Below are 21,105 nucleotides of genomic sequence, written 5' to 3' on the forward strand. Positions count from 1 at the left end.
CCATTTCCCTTAACTCTTCCCTTCTACTTATGCTCACTTCCCAGGATTTTTCTGGGTTTTCTAAGTAAATATAGAGTGGAGTCTTAATGAGGTGGGAGTATCTTGAGGTGATCCAGAGTGCCGGACAGTGTCCACGTGCCTGCAAAGCCCTGATCTCAGAAGGAAATCTTTCAATATTTCACCATTAAATATGGTGTTTCTTGTAGGCTTTTTGTAAATACTCTATCTGATTAAGGAAGGTCTCTCCTAATCTTAGTTTGCTGGAAGTTTTATCATGAATAGCTGTTAAGTTTTACCAACTGCTTCGTCTGCATTTATCAAGATGACCACATGATTTTTCTGGGTTTGTTTGTTTTGCTGTAATGATGACACACTTTGATTAATTCATTTAATTCAATAAATATCAGAATTACTACCCTATATAAAGAGCTGTGCAGAAAATATAAAGATGATGTAAAACCATAAGCCTTGCTAGCAAAAAGTTTATGGTACATTAGAGATAAAAGACAAACGTGCAAAGAACAATAATTTAAGGCAGGCTCCTAGTCCATAACAGAAATACAAGATGCGTGAGGAGTCAGGACAGGCTATATTAAGCTGGGGACTCAGGCAAGTTTGGGTAAAAGTAGCATTGGATGTGGACTTTGAATAGTGTTTAAGATTTTTATCTGGGATGTAAGTAAAGTGGGCAGTTGGGTGGAGAAGACATTCTGGTTAGCAGACATAGTACAAGCAAAACTATGCATCCAGAAGGCTTGGAGCTGGGAACAGTGTCGAGGAAACAATGAATAGTCCATATTGTAATCCTGAATTGAAACATCAATGTAACAAGATCTCCAAAGGAGCCAGGAATGTTGGAATCCTGCCCTTGTCAACCTCTACCTTAGGATTAACACCTTGGTAGAATCCAACTCCAATAATGGACTCTAGCATGCTATGTGGTATTACCAAGTGCCTGAGCTAGGTTGGAGCAAATGGCCTTAAACTGAGGAATCACAAGTCTTATTTTTGTCATTTTCTTATAAGCCCAAATTCAAGGCCCAGAATAAAGGCCACATCCAACATTGGCAAAAGCAATTGAGCCAGAGAAATGGACAGAGAGAAGGAGAGTGAGATCAAGAGAGAGCACAAAAGAGAAAATAGTCAGAGCATTTGTCCCAAATCACTGTTACAAAACTCAAGGGTGTAAAGTAGCAAACAGTTATCATCATAGAGATGACAACTTTATGACTGACAGGTTCAACTGAAATTGTGGGAAAACACCATGATTTCAAGATTACTTTCCCATGCACCAAATGGTACATACCTGCAAGTCATTTTCTTTTTCCTTTGATTTAATCCAAGTTTTGCCTTGAGTTTGTGGGTCTATGAGGAGTGGGTATCTGGTGGCCTTTGTCACAATGATGCCGTTCTGAATGGAGAGGTCATCTCCTGGTAATCCCTGCAGCCCCCACTCACCAATCTGAATAGCAGGAAATGGATGTGGCCATTCAAAGGAACACAGGAAGGCTTTCGTTAGTGATTAACAGTGCCACGATATAAAAGAATTTAATACTTGGACATATTTTTCCCATTGAGACTATGCAACAAGTACCTAGAAATAAACCAAACTCGTAAATGTGAACCAAACAACATCAAATTAAAACAAACAGATTTATCATCTAATAAATCCTTTCTCTAGTAACCCAAGACTAGGTTTAGTCCTTTATATTGTGTTTTCATACTTATGAGGAAATATTGTAAATTGATTGCATATTAAACCTGATTTGGGGATTCTGAAGCATGGTTGCTGAACATTCAGAGGACAGCAGGGACTTGAAATATGGTGAGACTGGGCGGGTGGTGGGATCCAGATGGGCTGGAGGTGGCGGAGATAATGAATATTCTGAGACCTCAGAGTAGGTAAGCCCTAAGGGTTAAGTCTCTGAAACTTCCCCTTCCTGCCCTCTGGTGCTGCGTACATGGGGGAAGGGACATTGCATAGCTGGAGGCAGAGAAAGTAGGGGAGGTGAAATATTATATTGGTAGGAACTCATTAATGATGCTTTTCTTAATATTTCCTTTCAAAATCAAGAGGGAATTGCCAGTCTGGCTCCACGTGGTCAACAAAATCATCCAAGATCCAATGAGCCAACCAGCCTCCACCTTCGTTAAATTATCCCAGCTCCACCAAAGGCCACGATCGACAAAGAATATCCTGGCCCACTTCACCTCACCTGTGCCCAGTGCGTCTCCAATACATTACTCTTCCCTGTAAGGACCAGATGAACACTGTTTGAATTGAAAAAGATTATTTTTTTGACTTTTAAATAGCGGTAACTTGAAATTAATAGTTTGGCTTTCCTAGGGAAACTGCAACTGGGGAACATATTTACAAATCAAAAAGCAGCTCATGAATACAGATTGCCTGGAAAGCATTTCATACCACAGGAGCTCCAACAGGTATACTAAAAATTGACAGTAGCATCAAATTCCCAGCAAGGAAGGTTAGTACAGCAGTGCATGCTATTACTCAGTGATGGCAGATCATGCTATTGTATTATACTGTTGGACATTATAAAAAGATGGTTAATGACGAAAAGAAAGTTAATACCAGTACTTACGGCCAGCTAACACCTACATTTTCCTAGAATGTTTGTAAGAAAATGTGATTTAATAGGGCTGGTGTAAATAATGGAGGGTTATTAGAAGAGCTCAGTATTAGCAAGCCTATAACTCACAAATGATCTTTTCACTCATAGCAGTGCAATTGGTATTAATTTGAAAGCAAGATTTCTTAAAATGCAAAGGAACTTTTGTATCACAAAGAAAAAAATTTTTTGTAACACTTTAGCATTTTCAAAACAATCTTTTCAATTAAATGCAAAAAGAAAAAATTAGGTGTACCTTACTTTCTTAGTGAGTAGGAAATAAAATGAAATTCAAATAATGCTGTAAGGAAAGTAACACTTACTGTTGGAGGATCCACCAACATTGAAATAAGATTCAGATTTTCAGTGAAAGGAATCTTCCGTGCTTTCAACTCTGCCTCCCATTGATCTTTAAGCAAATAGTTCCTAAATATCTGATTGAAAGGACCAAGATAGGAAAGGAATCCAGTGCACAGCAGAATATCACCTACAAGTCTGTTAAGAAAAAACAAAGTGAATCACTAACACATTTTAAGTTCTCCCAGTAAGGAGTTTGAAAGCCCACCAGGCAGTTTTGTTACTAGGTGAAGTCCTTCTTTGCTCCCAGCTTAACACTTGGCAGCCAGACATGGAGAGACCATGCAAAAAGGAGCCTAAAGGCGCAAAACAGGGTAGGGGTGGCCTCATTCGGAGTAAGTCAGGGAGCAAGAAAGAAGGCTCCTTTCTGAAGCCTACAGGTCCTGAAGCTTGACTTCCAGATGAGGAAAGCATCCTTTTCCCATCCCATACCCTGGTCTTGTTCAGATTCAATCTTGATTTAACCACTACTTCTTCTTCATCCTTTTTTTTTTTTTTTTTTTTTTTTTGCCATTCTCCTACTCCCCTCTCATTCCCTCTCTTTCAGTCTTCGGAAGACACCAGCCCAAGATACCTTTCCATTTAGAACAAACTGTTGATCCACACTTTCAAAATCCTTGAGGTGAACAGTATAGAACTGGAACCAGTAACTAGATTGTTCTGGCAAATCCAGACAATATTAGAAGCATTCTCACACCGAAAGCCCACATTGTTGAACCAAAATTGAGGTTAAAAATATTTCACCAAGTTTTCGTCCTTCTCCATTTTACTGAGAGTGTGGGACTCAAGCTCTAAGCACTTTCTTAGATGATGGGATTCTGAGATGGGGATATGGAAACAGAGGAGAAAAGCACTTCAAGGAATGAGACTTTATGTTCCCCCATGCCACAAAGAGGTGGCCTTTGGGGTGATGACTAAGAAGGAGAGCAATTATATCAAAGACCAAAATTTATACCTATTAATCTGAGCTTTGAACTCTTTGCTTTGCTGAGTCCATCGGACTTTTTCTCCACTCAATCCATCGATGAGGGTGGAAGCTGCCTGCATCTTTTTCCGGCACATGTCAGCATCATTAAGCAAATCCTACATTCATAAAGGGAGAATGTCTCAAAGAGCTTCTTAAATTGCTTAATCAAACATCCATTATATTCACACATAAAAATACATGGAGGAATTTCTTAATTTGTAAAATAAATATAATCTAAAAATATAGTGTCAGCAAAATTTTACATATTAAGTTCTTGTAATTCATTCATAATATAGTTATTTTACCTTATGAAATTTCAAGAAGAGCCATTTTGTAAGAGAGAATCCAAATCACATAACTTAAACAGTATTTCTATTAAATATTCTCAAAACAATAAATATACCTTTTTCTTGGATTTAATAATAATTCTGAGTTCTTTGCAGTTTTTACAAAGGATTTTTTTCCCCAGAAAAATCCTACACGACAGTAGTATGCTGACGCCAGCTTGCATCAGCTCAAAAGAGTCAGTTGTCACATTTTTCAGAAAATTTGTGAGCTGGTGTTAAACACAGCCATTATTAAAAATTAAATTACAGTATTAAATTAAATTACATAGCTCACAACTAAATTACATAAACTTATGTTAAAGGTAATAAATAATCAAAATTCATCAATTCCTAGTTATTTACTACATTTTCATATTATCTATACTCTTGAGGTTAAGTTCATTGAATCTGCATGGTGGAAATAGTATATAATGGCATGCTGCATCTTTTCCCATACCTGCGTCGTCTTGTCACATTGACGGCTTAAAATGGACAGTGGCAGGGGGTACCTAGACCACAGAAATCAGCAAACACTGCAAATCAAGGCTTTCTTCTACCCCTAGCCTCCGCCCCGACAAGCTGATTGTTGAACGTTTACCAGACCACCACTGCTTACAACCTATACCATAAGGTTGTAGCTTTATCTGTATTTAACAGATAAAGGTAGTCAATCACCCCCAACTGCACAATTCATCAGTGACTGAACTGGATATCAAACCTAGTTTTCTGACTCCAAAGTCAATACTCTTAGGTATGATATCACAGCTTCTTCTTATAGAAAATAATTACTAAAAACAGAAAAAAGAATGTGGAGTGTTGAAGATCCAAAATAAGTAGACATAGCCAGTGAGTGAGGGCATTCAGGTAAATATTTTTTCAGTGCAAACATGTGCCTGATTTCTAAACACAACACATACTTGTGTAACATTTCAGTACGTCATATTAGTAATTTCTGTGTATTTAATCTCACCATTTTCTCATTCACTGCAGCATCAAATTTGGCTTGCACTTTATCCAGCTCAGCTTGTTTCTCATCCAGCAGTGCCTGGGCCTTCCCCAGTTCAGCGTTGGCAACTGCTAAACGGCCCTCCTGCTTGGCCAAGTTAGCCTTAAAAGGAAGAAGATGTGATTAGTGTAGAGGTGTATTAGTGCTACAAAACATTCGTGCTTTTAATTGGTAAATAACAGCATAAGTTACTACATAATTTTTGCCCTATTTGGAGGTCATCTGTTTCATTGTCTTCAGCTGGGGAAGCAGAGAAATTGCATTAAAGTTCATTTTTTTCCTTTTAATTATTAATGTTCAATATGGAAATCGCAGAAATGTATGGGAAGGAGAAAAAAAAAATTACTCATGATTTTACCCAGAAAGAGTCTGTGAGTATTGTGTCAAGAAGTGGATAACTAGCATTTTGATTTTTTTTTTTTCACTTAGAGTAATATAATTTCCTCACATCCTTAAACACTTTTTCATGAACATTAGTTATATGACTACATAATATCCCACAATTTGGATATATCATAATTTACTTAACTTTTGCCTTACTTTTAGACATGTCTTTCTCCCCTCCTCCCCATTTTTTTATTATTATTATTTTTAATTTATTTTTGGTTGCATTGGGTCTTCGTTGCTGCATGCGGGCTTTCTCTAGTTGCGGCGAGCAGGGGTTACTCCTCGTTGCGGTGCGTGGACTTCTCACTGTGGTGGCTTCTCTTGTTGCAGAGCACAGGCTCTAGGCATGCGGGCTTCAGTAGTTACAGCACACAGGCTCAGTAGTTGTGGCACATGGGCTTAGTTGCTCCACGGTATGTGGGATCTTCCCGGACCAGGGCTCGAATCCCGGTCCCCTGCATTGGCAGACGGATTCTTAACCACTGCGCCACCTGGGAAGTCTTCTGCTCATTTTAAACTATTATAAATAATGCTGTGATGAATACTATTGGGTATGTAAAATTTAGGATTGTTTTCTTGGTAAAGATTTTTTGAAGTGAAATTACTATAATAGTAGTTTTTCCTCTTTCTCTAAGTCCTATAGCATGATAATTATGTTTCTTATAAATTTAAAGTAATTAATCAGTAAAGTAATATAGCCCTAGAGCCTTCTGGGATTGAAGTTCCTTTGTAACTTTCTTATTTTCTTTCTCAATATTTGGTTTTTTGAAATTAGCTCTTTTTCTCAGGAAATTTTAAGTTCATTTAGATTTTCTAATATATTTACAAATAACTTTAAATTCTGCTTTTTAATTATTTAAATCTATAATCTGTGATTATATGGATTTATCTTTTATATTCATTACATATCTCATATATATATATGTTTTGCAAAGCACCAATTCTTTAATTTTACTAATTTTTAATTTTTTCTAATTTTTAATGTTTTTTTTATTAGCTCTTTCTACTTTCCTTAAATTGTCTGTGTGTGTGTCTATGCTTATAAGTGATTATATATATATATACCGGAGTGTTTAGTTTCTTTGATTCACTTAAAGGCTAAGAAGGTAGCATTTTGGCTGCATCACAAAAGCTTTGGTAACTAGCTTTTTGTAATCATTTTCTAAATAGAAGTGACTAGCTTTTTTTAAAAAACAAGCATTTTATTTTTATTGTTATAGTCAGAGAATGAGGTCTCAGAAATTTATGCTTTTGGGAATTGAATCAAAGTCTTCTTCTAGAATTGAATATCATCAATTTTTGTAAATGTTTCTTGGACACTGGAAATAATTCGATATTCTTTGTTCATATGAAGAAAGTTCAATGTAGCTATTCAACCTTAAAAATAATATAGTGTAAAATCTCTATATAATTATTAATTTATGCCTACTCAGGACTGGCTACATAAAAGTGCAAAATGAAAATGCAGGCCCCCTTGTTTAAAAATTAAGAGGGTGATAGCAGAGCATTAAGCCAAGCACGGGCCCTTCTAAAGCTGGCCCTCTGCCTACCAGACCTGTTGTGCATTGATAGCATATGCCACAATATCAAATTACAGGATTTTCTTTTTTGTTAAAAAACTCCACTTAAACTATTAATGGATTTTGCCTTATGTAACTTGATGCTATTTTATTTATCGCATAAAAGCATTACTACAATTAAGTCTCACTGTGGATCATAATTTTTATCAATAAAAATAGCTGTTCTTCTAAGTGCTTTTTTTTCTTGAATTCTACATTTATAGTAACACTTCTCTCTTGGTATCTTTTTGTTTGGGTGTGTTTGCTATATTTGCTCATCATTTCCCTTTGTTAAAACTTTAATTTATTTTCTCAAAGCTACCTATGTGCAGAATTTAAAGAGGCAGCCATTTCTATAAGGCTTGTTAGAAAACAGTAACCCTCTGCCGCCTGCCCGCTCACCACTTTCCGTGCCACTTTCAACAAAGCGGAAAGAGCAACCACTTTCAACCCTTTTAGCTTTATGGGACAGGCTGGGGGGCGGGGATTGGGGGTAGTGTGTGTCTGGGTGATATATTTTATGAATCCTTTGTACTCCTGAGAATGTATTTCTGTTCTCTCAGACATAAAGGACAATCTGGCCCAGTATAGATGGGGTGTGTGTTTGTGTGTGTGTGTGTGAAAGAGACAGAGAGAGTGTGTGTTTATCCCTCAACACTTAAATCGCATCCTTAAGAATGTCTTTTTGTCTTTTGTTCCCATTAAGGGCAGCTTGGCCAGCGACTGAATTCTTGGACCCCAGTAATTTCCTCCTCAGTACTCTGCATGTGTTTTCCATTATTTTCTAGGATTTAGTGTTGTGGCAAGTCTGTGCACATCCTGATCTCTCCTCTTTTGTAAGCAACCTTTTAAATTTTGTTTCTTAGATGCCTATAAGGTTCTCTTCCTGTCTTCCAAATTTAAACCATTTCTAGGTGTTGATCTTAATTTTCATAAATTTTGTTTGGAATATCGTAATCAAATTCAGTCTCCAAACCTAATCTCCAAACTTTAAAGATATGGCCAGTTTTCTTTCATGATAGCTCAATTATTATTCCCAATAAGATCACTTCTAGTTTAAGTTAACAAGTTGAGTTTGGTTTCTTGTCTGCAAGGCCAAGAAACATGTAACAGATATAAAAAGAATGAGAACTTGTGAGAGGACATACAGAGAAAAAGAAAAATTTGGTAACGGAGAAACCTACCTTTATTAGACTACATTATGCTTTGTCTATTAATGGCAGCAATAACGATGAATGATTTTATTAAGAATTGATTTACTGGGAGAAGAAGGGAAACTTTTACCTTCAGAGGCAACACTTCTCTGTTGACACCATAAAATGTTGCCATAGCAAGTGTCCAAGACAGCAGACCAGCCACATTCCCACAGACTTTTTTGGCACTTTCAAAAGTGTAATCATCCATGTTAAAATATGGCTGTAGTAACTCAACAGTCTCTTCATTTATTGTATCCTTGGGGAACTGCTGAAGGCTCCACAGGAATCCCGTCGCACTCATCAACTGAAAAATAGTATTACAGCCTGTAAGCTCTGGAAGAAAATGTATACTTTCTTCCTGAGTTAGTATGTACTTCTAAATTGAATTTTTTTCAAAGAAGTAATAATTGATTTGCTCTAAACATACAAATTAAGACTATGGCAGTAGTCAACCTAAAGCTGTAAATTGCAGGTTGTCTTCCCGTTTCTATAGTGAAGAGTAAAGAAGAAAAACAATGTAAGTCTCCCATCTAGTGAGTGCATCTAAATGCCACCAACCACACAAACCCCCCTTTGGAGACTGGGTTGGGATGACATCAAGACTGTGCCAATACTACCTACAGGTTCTGGACAGATTTTATAAAAAGAGGGCATTCAGCTTTAAAATCTTTCCCCACTTACATTTTTGGAGATGCAGTTTAAGATAAACTCTTCAGTACACAATGATTGATTATTGTCTGCCAGTGTGTCTGGTCTATATTGAGTGTCCTGGGATGTGGACACCTGGTACACCTCATAGGACTTACAGAGATAGATTTTACTTACTTTTAATGACTCTCCCCATGATGGCTTGCAGCAAGGTTTTTCTGGATCCATAGTGACAGGGTCAATTTTCTTTTGAAATAGTAACAGAACACAGTCCATGATTCTCATAATAAGATGAGGGGGCTTTGCAAGTTTCCTGACTGTGGCAATATCATTTGGCTTGATAGTCTGTATTTGGGGTTAGGGATCAGAATATTTTTTGTTAAGTAGTATTCCTAGTCATGTGGAAATCTCATACTTTTAAATAATTAAAGTGGAAAACTTTAAAACATATTTTCTCCCCAATCCCTGACATTATCTCCTCAAGGGTTTGCATTCCAAGATAATGGCTCTTTCATTGTTTAAATTGGGGTTTCTGTTTCTTTGTTTTCATTTTTATCCCCTGTAGCCCTCAATGAATTGCTTTAGAATATCACTACCATTCACTGCCCACAACCCCAGACCTCTGTTAGCAACAACTATCATTAATGTGTAACATTTAGATAATTTGCATCTTCAAAGCACAGAATCTATATTATATGGATATTAAAAGAGGGGCAAGGTCCTGAATATCAGAAACCTCACCTTCAGCTTTCATTTTGAGGGCTGCCCTGTCCATGGAAGGGAGAGGAATTCGAAGGAGACAAGAAAAGTTATTGTAACATATGGCTCATAAAAATATTTTTGGAAGTTCTATCTGTGAGCTGGGTTTGAAATAAGATATTACCTGACATTCAAGTCAAGAAGGACTGGGACATCATATGATCAATAAAAAACTCGTAAGACTTGTTTGATCCAGTGATTAGTCTCTTGTGTGTTATCATAGGACCCACAAAAGGAGTGAGGGTGGAGAATGTGTCCTGGTCATTGTCATGATTTTATTAAATGATGATCCTAAATCTATTCATTTATTTAACAACTACAAGCATTCTCCCATATAAAACAAAAGCAAACCAAAAACAGCCCTGTCCTCAGAATCCTCCAAGGAAAAGAGAGAGAAAACACAATTACCCTAAACTATGATTATTTGCCATGATAGAAGTATAGGAGTGACAGGAAAACAAAGGGGGTCCAGAAGAATTGAAAACTTTCTGGAAGGGGTGAGATCTGAGTTTCGTCTTGAAGACTGACTCTTACTAGTTAGTGAAAGTTAGGAAAAGTAGAAAGCGTTCCTGGCAGAGGGAGAGACCCATTTAAAGGTAACAGACCATGATTACTGCAGAAGCCTGTAGCTGTTTCTGTATGGCTGGATCATACTGTGTGCAGGGACAAAATGACAAGAGATAAAATTGAAGGGGTAGACAAGGAGCCAGGTTATCACAGCGGTAGCACTAATATTTATTGAGTACTTCCTATGTGCCCAGCAAACTATTCATTACTTTTAATGCTTACATTGATCCTTCAAGGATCAATGCAGAATTAGAATCCTGATTGAGACCCAAGAGAGTTAAGTAAATTTTAAGCCAGATGATCTATCATGTGGTCATGAGAGGCAAATGGAGATCTTCTTGCCTCACAGCTGTGGATATCTAGCTCGGGACTTTAATCCTAAGAGCAATGGGAACCACAAGGGGATTTTTTTAAAGGTTAAAGGCTGCAAGACATAGGCTAGTTGGGATGCTGAAGGAACTGAGAAGGCTCTCTAAATAATCTGAATCCCTTAGGCTACAGTTTAAGCCAATAATCACTAGCACTATTCCTCGGTTCTCTTGGAAAGCTGATTTGAGAATGAAAATAAGTTATGGGAAGTAAAGATTTAAAAAAGGTAGAACTTAGGATATGTAATCAACAGAAACATTTGTTTCAAGACTCAGAAATTATAAATCACATGAAGAATTCAATTCAGTTTTCTGATTACAAAAATTCCACAGTTAATTTCATGTAACAAAACATGGTGTCTGCTAGGACTTGTGTTGGGAGAGGTAACAATGCACTGCTCACATTCAGGGCTGCTTCTGCTTCTTCCAGCGCAGGTCTAGCGGCCTCGAGCTTGGTCTCAGCTATTACTTTTTCACTATCAATTTCATCCACTATTTTTTGGGCTTTGTCTTTTACTTCCTGCACTTCATTTTTCACTTTGGCTGAAGCCTGAGCACTTACTGTGACTTCTGCTAATACCTGTTAAATTGAGAAAACATATGAGGGTAAATAGAAACCTTTCTAGCACAATTTACAGATTTGAGTAGTGAGAGAATATTTATTCAATATAATGTAAAACAAGAATAAGAGCAAATTTATTCCCCATCTAAGTTGTCTATATTTTAAGGTGTATTAAAGTAACTCCTTTGAGCAGTCTTGCAGTCTTCTATTTCCTAAGCTTCGCTCAGGCATGAACTATATAAATAAATATTTTAAGCTTTCAGAAAAATGATATTTCTACTCTATGTAATTTCTAGAAATTTAAAACTATTTAACGTCAGTGCAATAGAATAAGGTCAGAAGTCATATTAAGCCTCGTGTAATAACAAAAATAATAGCTAATATTTATTGAGTGCCTACCATATGTCATATGCTAAATGTCTCTCCTATGCTATCTCTCTCATTTCAGTAACTGGCTAAGGGTCAAGACTTAAGTATCCATTCTTAACTGACTCTCAGTGAAAGCTGAAAGCGGTCTGAGACTGGGGGGAGGAGTTGTAGATAAAGGAGCAGCGCACATATATCCCTATCACCTTGGGAGGAGTATCTTTAAAAAAACAAACAAACTCAACCAACTCTTCTTTTTATCCTTTGCCTTCCTTGACACAAACTTCAGATGGGACTTCGGTTATCCCAGAAACCTAGAGCATGCAGGGAACTTAAAGAGAAGACCAAATATAACTTGCAGTCAAGCAGAAATTTCCTATACAGATGACAGAAAGCAAGAGAGACAGACAGAACCAGGGAAGAAAAAAATAGTCTTAGACCAAGTAGAGGATATAATAGTTTAGGTATGTCTTGGTATAAGTTAAACAAAAATATATGGGCTTCCCTGGTGGCTCAGTGGTTGAGAATCTGCCTGCTAATGCAGGGGACATGGGTTCGAGCCCTGGTCTGGGAAGATCCCACATGCCGCGGAGCAACTAGGCCCGTGAGCCACAACTACTGAGCCTGCGCGTCTGGAGCGTGTGCTCCGCAACAAGAGAGGCCGCGATAGTGAAGAGGCCCGCGCACCGCGATGAAGAGTGGCCCCCGCTTGCCGCAACTAGAGAAAGCCCTTGCACAGAAACAAAGACCTAACACAGCCAAAAATTAAAAAATTAAAAAAAAAAAAATCTAATGGTCTTTGTAAACATTATCTTACCAGAAATAGTCTGTAGGCTTATACCCTGTTTACTTTTTAATAATGTTTTTAAACAATGTTTTTTTTTAATATGGAAAAATATTCCTCACAGTAGTGATAAAATAAGTGCCAACTCACTTCATCTGCTTTTACAGATGCCACTGCCAATTCCTTCTCCTTGACTGCAAGATCCTGAGAGAGTTTTGCAACAGATTCACTTGCCTCCATCAGCTTATCAAGACCTTTACAAACACACACATATACACTGAGTATATGACTATCCCCTCATCAAACATTTATTCAATATTTACTACTTATAAGGCACCATAATTTGTACTATAACAAACACAAAATAATCATGGACAAAATGCTTTAAAAATATACATATTTTAGGAGCAACAATACTGACCATATTTCTGAGAGTTTCATCAGGAAATGAAGAAAATAGCTCTGACTGAAGAATATCATCTAGTTACATTTAAGGGAAAGTCACATTGCTATAATGAGTAAGCTGAATTTAGCCAGGGAACTTATTTGACAAACTTATGCTTTCCTTGGCTTTGTAACTATCATTGTTTTGCCTTTGAATCATATTGCAGCTGACATGACAAATGAGACAGATAATATATTAACGTTTTTTGTGGTTCTCTGCTATAAAAATGAAAATAACTGCTAAAACTTCTGCAACTGGCTCTGAGAATCTCAGTGCTCTAGTGAAAAATAACTGGTTAACTAAATTCTCACATTCCGACTGGACTCTAGATGGAGGTGTGTTGGTAAACATTTAGCATCAGGGTCTGGGGTGAGGGCGCTTATTTGTATGGTTTCCAGTTTCTGTGTTGTAAATACTCCCACCATGTCTGATTTCAAGCTATCAATAGGTTCTCAGTAACACACCATTATATAATATTTCTAACACACAGATAGAATAGAAATAATAATGTTCCTCAAGAACATTAATAAGAGTAAAATAAAGTAAAAATAACTAAGAAGTAATGAGTTTTGAGTATTTATTGCCCTCACTTTTAACATAATTAATTTAATTGTAAGTTAATTAATTTTTAATAAAGGCTGCGTTAGCAACCAGATCATAAAATTCCTAATTTAATCATCAGTTCTCATGAGCCAGTGCCAAGTAGCTTCAGCACACCCCTGAGTCTAGAGCATCATATAGACAAGCTTCAAGAAGGTGAGCCATTAGAAAGACAACAGCAGAAAGTTTCTCTCATAGGGTTCTTATCACCATAACTTCACAGACCTTTATGCTTTGTGACCACGTTCTGTGTAGACGTGAAAAGACAGCACTAAGGTGTTTTGGATTATTTGGGCCAAATGCTTTCTGGACATAAAATCGGTCCCCATTTACACTTTTCCTGCTTATGTTACATATACTAGACACTCATAAAATCATTGCTCACGTAAACTCTCTTTTTGGTTTTATTTGTTCATTTTTGTTTCTGTTTTGTCTTTTTCTTTGTTAGAAATTTGAGAAGCATTAACACGGCAAAGTTTACACAAATTGAGAGAAATTGTAATGAAACCAAAAACTGAAATTGTGGTGTTCCCAAGAGCTGGCTTTTCCCCATCTGCAAGCAGCAACTCAGCAACTGTGGTGACTCGCTGACCAACAGGGTGGACCCAAAGTTGAAGGAGTTGAATAAAATGGTTCTGGAAGAAAAACAGCCCACCTCTATCACAGCAGCCATAAACAAAATGTGTTAACTATAATATAGAGAACTGTCTTCCCTTATAGCTGGTGAAATTAGTTTTACTACTTTACAGTCAGTGTCATTTGTATATGTGTGTACACAGTGGTCACATACATGGTATATACGAACAGAACAGATTCTTTTTTTTTTTAATTTTTATTTTATATTGGAGTATAGTTGATTTACAATGTTGTGCTAGTTTCAGTAGTACAGCAAAGTGATTTAGTTATACATATACATATATCTATTCTTTTGCAGATTCTTTTCCCATAAAGGTTATTACAGAGTATTGAGTAGAGTTCCCTGTGCTATATACAGTAGGTCCTTGTTGATTATTTTATATCTAGTAGTGTGTATATGTTAATCCCAACCTCCTAATTTATCCCTCCCCTCCATCTCTTTCCCCTTTGGTGACCGTAGGTTTGTTTTCTAAATCTGTGAGTCTGTTTCTGTTTTGTAAATAGGTTCATTTGTATCATTTTTTAGATTCCACATGTAAGTGATATTATATGATATTTTTCTTCCTCTGTCTGACTTGCTTCGCTTTGTATGATAGTCTCTAGGTCCATCCATGTTGCTGCAAAAGGCATTATTTTGTCCTTGTTTATGGCTGAGTGTAGATTCTTTTTTTTTTAATTATCATGTAATATTATATTAGTTTAAGGTGGACATCATAATGATTTGATATATGTATGTATTGCAAAATGATCACCTCAATAAATTTAGTTAACATCCATTAAAAAAAAAAACAAAACAGCCCACCTCTGTTTAGATTTTTTCTGCCCGGAGTTTCTTGACAGGTCAAAAGACCCATAAGGGTATCCCTCAAAATAATCTATTACTAACAAGAAAATCAATATTTTGTTTTCAAATACAACAATATCCACCAAACAAAATATTGGGATCCCTATCAGACAAGCCCTAAAAGATAAGATTCTGTTCCACTTACCAATATTCATACGTTCAGCTTGTTCATTAATATATTTCACCTTTTCAGCATAAATGTTTTTATAACCATTTATAAATGAGAGGTAAGACTTGGGAGTCACGTGTGCTCTTCGGCGATATCTGAAAGTAGAAAAGAAAAAAGATCTTCACCTCTATCATTCTGACATACTCTCCTAAAATGTCAATAGAGAGGCTCTTCTCACTGTGAAATCAGTGTAATTCTGGAGAGTGATTCACTAGCAAGAGGGCAGGAATTGTGAATGGAAACCTAGAGGTGAGGCGGAAAGAACACTAAATCTCTAACTGATGTTTTGACTTGACCCTATGCCCATTCTGGGCTTCTGTTTCCTCATCTGGAGAACTGAGAAAAGAATCACTGCCCTACACCTCCCAGAATTTTGTGAAAATCAAAAAATAAAACAACCTATGTAAACACACTTTGTAAACTTTAAAATTCTGTACAAATATTAGGGATAAGTGGTTGAAATGAACTTGTGCTGAGATCTGTTTTCATTCACCTGGTATTTGCTACACACCTCTTCTCTGCTAGAAACCCAGCTGAGTAGGCTTACAAAGGTGAGAACCAATCTCTCCCCTAAATCGCTGGATAGTCCTTGAAATCAGGCACACTCGATTCAAACATTCAACTCACTATGGGCTTTAGTATAATAATTACATTTAACAATAGAAATAAATAAAAGGAATAATTTTATACAGGAGAAACTCAAGTCAAAGAAGAGATCTTCACATACTATAAAATTATATTTTTATGTTAAATTAAATTTATTTTATATTAAAATTTCACTTTTGGAGTTCTGAAGATTTTTAACATTAAAAAATTTTTTAAGGACTTTGGCATATATATGACTATTTTTAAAGCATTATATAAATATTGCTTTCAGAATAAACTTCTACAACCTAAGAGGATATGAAAACCTTGGAAAATACACTGAAATTTTAAAAAATAAAGATGTAGGTTTTTGTAGCTCCACAGTTGATGGTAGTAAGGGTGGAGTTCAAGTTAAGTAGAAAGAAAATTTTCCCAACGGAGAGGATTAATACACACGGATTTACCAAGAGAATCTGGGAGATTATCTAGAATTATTTAAGAGGATGGTCCAAGTATGGATTTAAATAAAGAAAACGATACAGGATAAACAAACTTGTGAGATAGGAACCCCCGCCCCCCTGGAAAATCAATTAAAGTGTTACCCAGACTCTCTATGCAGAAAAATAGGCCTAGTCTTTCTTGGAGGTTCTGCACTCCCTAAAGCCTGTGCATTAACCCTAAGGAAGAAGCCCACTGTTCTAGAGACCCAGGGTGGCCCATCTTTATTCAGAGCAATAGTACGCAGTGACTATCACACTTTGGGAAAAAATGCTATATTCTTAAACTGCCAACACCAGCTTTCACATCATGAACACCATTTCTGCTTTTAGGGACTGGACTCTTCTGCAGTCAATTAAAATTTAGCTTCATAATTATTTCACATGAAAACATGGATAAGATTAAATGATGCAAACACAAAACCTAAATGTTCCCTTAGCATAAGGCAATAATGAAACTTTAGAAGAGTGGACTTCTTTAATCAAAATAAATAATGCACTTGAATAAGAACCTAATTTTAAACAGTTTATAATGAATTATTTTAAGTCATTTCCAAAAAAAATTAAATTAAGCAAATGAAATAAAATGATTCATTAAGCGTCTGTTACTTTGCGGTCTGGAGGGAAAGAGATACTAGTTAATTTTTAAATCTCACTTACTTATCATCGTTTCTATACATAATCACTAGAACATCAAAGCAAGGAAAAATATCTAAGTGCAGCTGGGATTTTGTGCTCAATCACTATGACGAGTCTCTTACTGGATGTTACATTTAATTCCTCTTTGGAGTGAACTTTGTGTTTCTGTAGTTATCGTGCTTATGTAATGTCACTTACCTTTGGAAGTAACTTTCACAGCTCTCTGAAACCATGTCGTGAAAGAGGCCCATTGTTTCTACAACTTGTCTTTTGGTGTCACTAGAGCAGATGATACTATAGCCTGAAATGAAATAGGAGGACACCGCAACCAGAGCCTCCTTCGGCCAGCGGCTGAACCAGTCCATGGTGCAGCCTGATATCAAGCCAGGAAATTTCAAAGAGCGGGCACGGAACTTCTCACCAACCTATCGACAGAAAAGTCAAAAAGCATTAGAAACACGAAAGGATTGTAAGTCAGCCAGAGGGACATTTATATATTCTGAGCCAATAGTATATGACACCACAAATTTTTTTCCACGAACCTTCTTGGGCTGCATTAATATGTAAATTAAGTGTCCAGATGAAAGGAAGTAATATTTCCAGACCATGAAAGGCCTGGACACTAGGGCACATGAGAACAGCAGAAGGAACGGGAGGTGTTTGGTCTAAAAAGGAAACGACTTAGGGAGTCTGCAAAAACTTTCTCCAAATATCTGAAGAGCTGTATGTGGGAGAGGGATCGGGTTCATTTTACAGGACAAATAGAATCACAGGGAAGGGACTTCCTTGGTTAAGAATCCACCTGCCAACGCAGGGGACATGGGTTTGAGCCCTGGTCCGGGAAGATCCACATGCCACGGAGCAACTAAGCCCATGCGCCACAACTACTGGGCCTGCGCTCTAGAGCCCGCGAGCCACAACTGAGCCCACATGCCACAGCTACCGAAGCCCGGGCGCCTAGAGCCCGCACTGCACAACAAGAGAAGCCACCGCAATGAGAAGCCCGCGCACCGCAACGAAGAGTAGCCTCCGCTCGCCACAACTAGAGAAAGCCCAGGCACAGTAGCAACAAAGACCCAATGCAGCCAAAAATAAATAAATAAATGAATAAAAAAAAAAAAAGAAGAAGAATCACAGGGGAAAAGACAAAGACAAAATTCCACTGTTTGTAAAGAAGAACTTTCTGGCTATCAGACTATCTAAAAATTAAGCAAGTTGCCCTATAAGTTAGTGAGATACCTTCCCTTCCCCCCAAGAGCAGAGCTGCCCAATAGAACTTTCTGTGATGATGGAAATGTTCTATATGTGTGCTTTCCAGTATGGTAGCCACTAGCCACAGGTAGCTATTGAGCACTTGAAATGCAGCTAGTGGGACTGAGAAATTGGATTTTTATTTTTACTTTATTTTAACTGAGCACAATTTAAATGGATAGACATGGCTAATGGTTACTATACTGGACAGCACAGTGAGACAGAGACATTCAATCCTACGTCAGGGACATTCTAGACGGTATGTCTACGTTGGAGGTAGAGCTGAACAAGACTACATCACCAAATCCCTTACAAATCAAATAATCTCTGTCTCTAGGTAATGAAAGTTCTAGGCTAGGCAATAATCACTGATAAGATGAATATTTTAAATTTTCACACTTTGGCATGAGATTTTGGTCAGTGAAGATTGGTGTTAGTAAAGAGTTGATTTTAATTCAATGTAACAAGTGTTCAGTTCTGACAAATCTCATCAGAGAAAGTACATTCAAAGAACTAAGTACATTCAAAGAAGTAACTCCTCCTACATAGAAATAAATAAAATAAAAACTCACTGGAGAAAAGCAGAGAACAACATGCAAGTTCTTCCTTGATCTTGAAATGAAGTATTCATACAGATTATCAAAGGTGGGAGGATGGCGAGGTAGCTCCCTCTTCATCACTGATATCAGCCCTTGGGTGATTTCATCCATTTCATCTCGTGCAAACAGACTGGAGATCTTTGAGGAATAGACAAGAGAGTGTTCAGTACTTTAAGAGTTCCCAACAGCCAATGCACTGCTGAAGTCTGGTCCTTCCGCTCCCCTACCCTCACACGTCACCTCTTTTCATATTTTTTCCTGCATCTCCACAATCAAATCCCTAGTTTGCCAGCGATTACAAGAGTGCAACTTTTTATTCAGCAGCTCAATCAGGAGCAAATTATGTTTCCTTTGGCTCAAACAGCTATTACCAAAAAGCCATCTCCTCTACCATTCCAATCATCTCTTTAAATGTCCAGTGATGCCCTCTGTTCTGACTCACAGTCAGTCTCAACTCTGGTTCCAAAGTAGTTAACTAGATCATGCACCAGTAAGCATCAATACACACCACTGTGAAAGGAAGAGAGTTCACACGGCAGGTCTGATCTTGAGAAGGGTGTGCTTGCAGGGCTGGCCCTTGCCTGGCATCTGGGAACTGGGTTTTTGGAATGTCTCCTCCATTACTAATTGATAAGGTTGTTCCACTGTACCTAGACTATTTATACAAACATTGGGATAGATGGTGAACATCTGCTTTCCTTCTGGGAGTCTGGAATTTTGGCAGTTGTGGCTAGGCAGAGAATGACTACACAGCCGCCTCCCAAGAAGACCTTGAATTCAGAGTCTCATATGGGCTTCCCAAAACAGAAACAGCACATGTGTTTCTGCACTTCACTTCATGTGGACAGAAAACACATTCTGTATGGACCCTTTAGTGAGAACATAGTAAGCATGCACATGGATTTCCCCAGACTCCCCCGATGTGTCTTTTTCTTTACTGATCCAGCTGTGAATCCTTACTGTGTTGCTGTAATAAATCTTAGCCATAAGTCCAACTATGCTGAGTCCTGTGCATACTACTAATGAAGTACCAGCATGTGGGTGGTCACAGAAGTGCTGATACAAGTGGTGTCAGCAGTGGTGACACAAACATCTACTTACTTACAGTTAGTGGAACTCTTTCAACCATTCTATACTCCTGGTTATTAGATAGATAGATAGATAACTTTGCTTCTCCTAAAATAAATTATAGGATCAAACTGAAGATTGAAGAGACAAATAAGGAACCATATTTAAAATGGAAGAAAGCATATAAAATATCTGGAGATGAACAGCATTAATTTCAGAGAAACTTCAAAAAATCTATTGAACCTTATACGTTAATCATTTCTAAAATGAAAAATGTGTGCTAAATGGCCTCACTTCTGAAGGGTTGCTGCTTTTTCTATTCGGATTTACATTTTTAAAATACAAGCTCTTTCTCTACTTTTGAGACATACCTCCCCTGAAGATAGCAGGTTGTTGAGATATTCTAGAAATGCCTCATCTTTTATTTCATTGTCGGTAAAGATAAAAGTGATGCCTTTGCCATCAGCACCAGCAACTTTGTACAAAGTTTTTAAATCCTCTGTTAGGTTACTCACATTATAAGACCTAAAAAGAGAAGTGGCAGGAAGTTTTAAATTAAAAAATATATATATATATAAAATCATAATTTATTTCAAAACACAATATAATCCATGATAATTAGAGCATAATCTGCACCTGCTCCAATAGATACTAAGTAACAGTGCCTGCTAGAAAACACAGAGCTAAATAGCTATATGTTACCACTCTACATAAACAGGTTTTATTTAGTTTGAGAAGTGAGAAATGGGGAATTTACCAGAAGTGGCTCAGGAACAATAACTGGGAACAGGGAAATGAACTTTTATTCTCTACAATTGGACAGTCCTCAGTAACAGACTTTTTTGCCCAAGTGAATATATGTATAATATTTAAAACTAATCTGAAATTTCGATGAGCTTAGACTGGTGAGAAAATCAAGATAAATTACAAATAAAATTAATGATGAATTACATAAAGTGGTAATTTGCACATCTTACTAAATGGCTAGATTCAGAGAAAGCCTTCAGAAAAAGATGCATCATGCAATGTGATATAAATAATAGAAGTGTTACAATTATGTGGTTACAGATTATGAAAAGAGAAGATCTTGGTCTTTTGTTTTTTTTGTTTACTCTGTTTCCTGCAAAAGGAATGTGTTACCAGAAACGATGTGATGTGTAAAAATAAAGCAGACATTTTCTTAAGTGTTGCATATAAAGCCCTGTGGGTAGATCGATGAAAGGGATTATAAAGACACCCTTATTTGAAGGAGGTTTCACAGTGCAGGTAATAGGGAGTTTTGTGTAAGCC

The 21,105-nt window shown here is 37.1% G+C and overlaps 1 protein-coding gene across 1 annotated transcript in view; it reads right to left on the minus strand.

Annotated features, from left to right (window-relative positions):
* LOC118904403 (dynein heavy chain 8, axonemal) overlaps positions 1-21,105 on the minus strand; it is a 325,133-nt gene that overhangs the window by 119,479 nt on the left and 184,549 nt on the right. Inside the window, exons 60-71 of the mRNA XM_036870462.1 lie at positions 20,187-20,340; positions 18,721-18,885; positions 17,096-17,322; positions 15,153-15,271; positions 12,633-12,736; positions 11,174-11,350; positions 9,254-9,421; positions 8,517-8,732; positions 5,251-5,388; positions 3,943-4,070; positions 2,954-3,125; positions 1,307-1,462 (exon numbers count right to left, since the gene is read on the minus strand). Of these exons, the coding sequence (XP_036726357.1) occupies positions 1,307-1,462; positions 2,954-3,125; positions 3,943-4,070; positions 5,251-5,388; positions 8,517-8,732; positions 9,254-9,421; positions 11,174-11,350; positions 12,633-12,736; positions 15,153-15,271; positions 17,096-17,322; positions 18,721-18,885; positions 20,187-20,340 (1,924 nt within the window). The remainder of the gene's footprint in view (positions 1-1,306; positions 1,463-2,953; positions 3,126-3,942; positions 4,071-5,250; positions 5,389-8,516; positions 8,733-9,253; positions 9,422-11,173; positions 11,351-12,632; positions 12,737-15,152; positions 15,272-17,095; positions 17,323-18,720; positions 18,886-20,186; positions 20,341-21,105) is intronic.

This window comes from Balaenoptera musculus, chromosome 11 (genome assembly GCF_009873245.2).
Source record: "Balaenoptera musculus isolate JJ_BM4_2016_0621 chromosome 11, mBalMus1.pri.v3, whole genome shotgun sequence".
Taxonomy (NCBI): domain Eukaryota; kingdom Metazoa; phylum Chordata; class Mammalia; order Artiodactyla; family Balaenopteridae; genus Balaenoptera; species Balaenoptera musculus.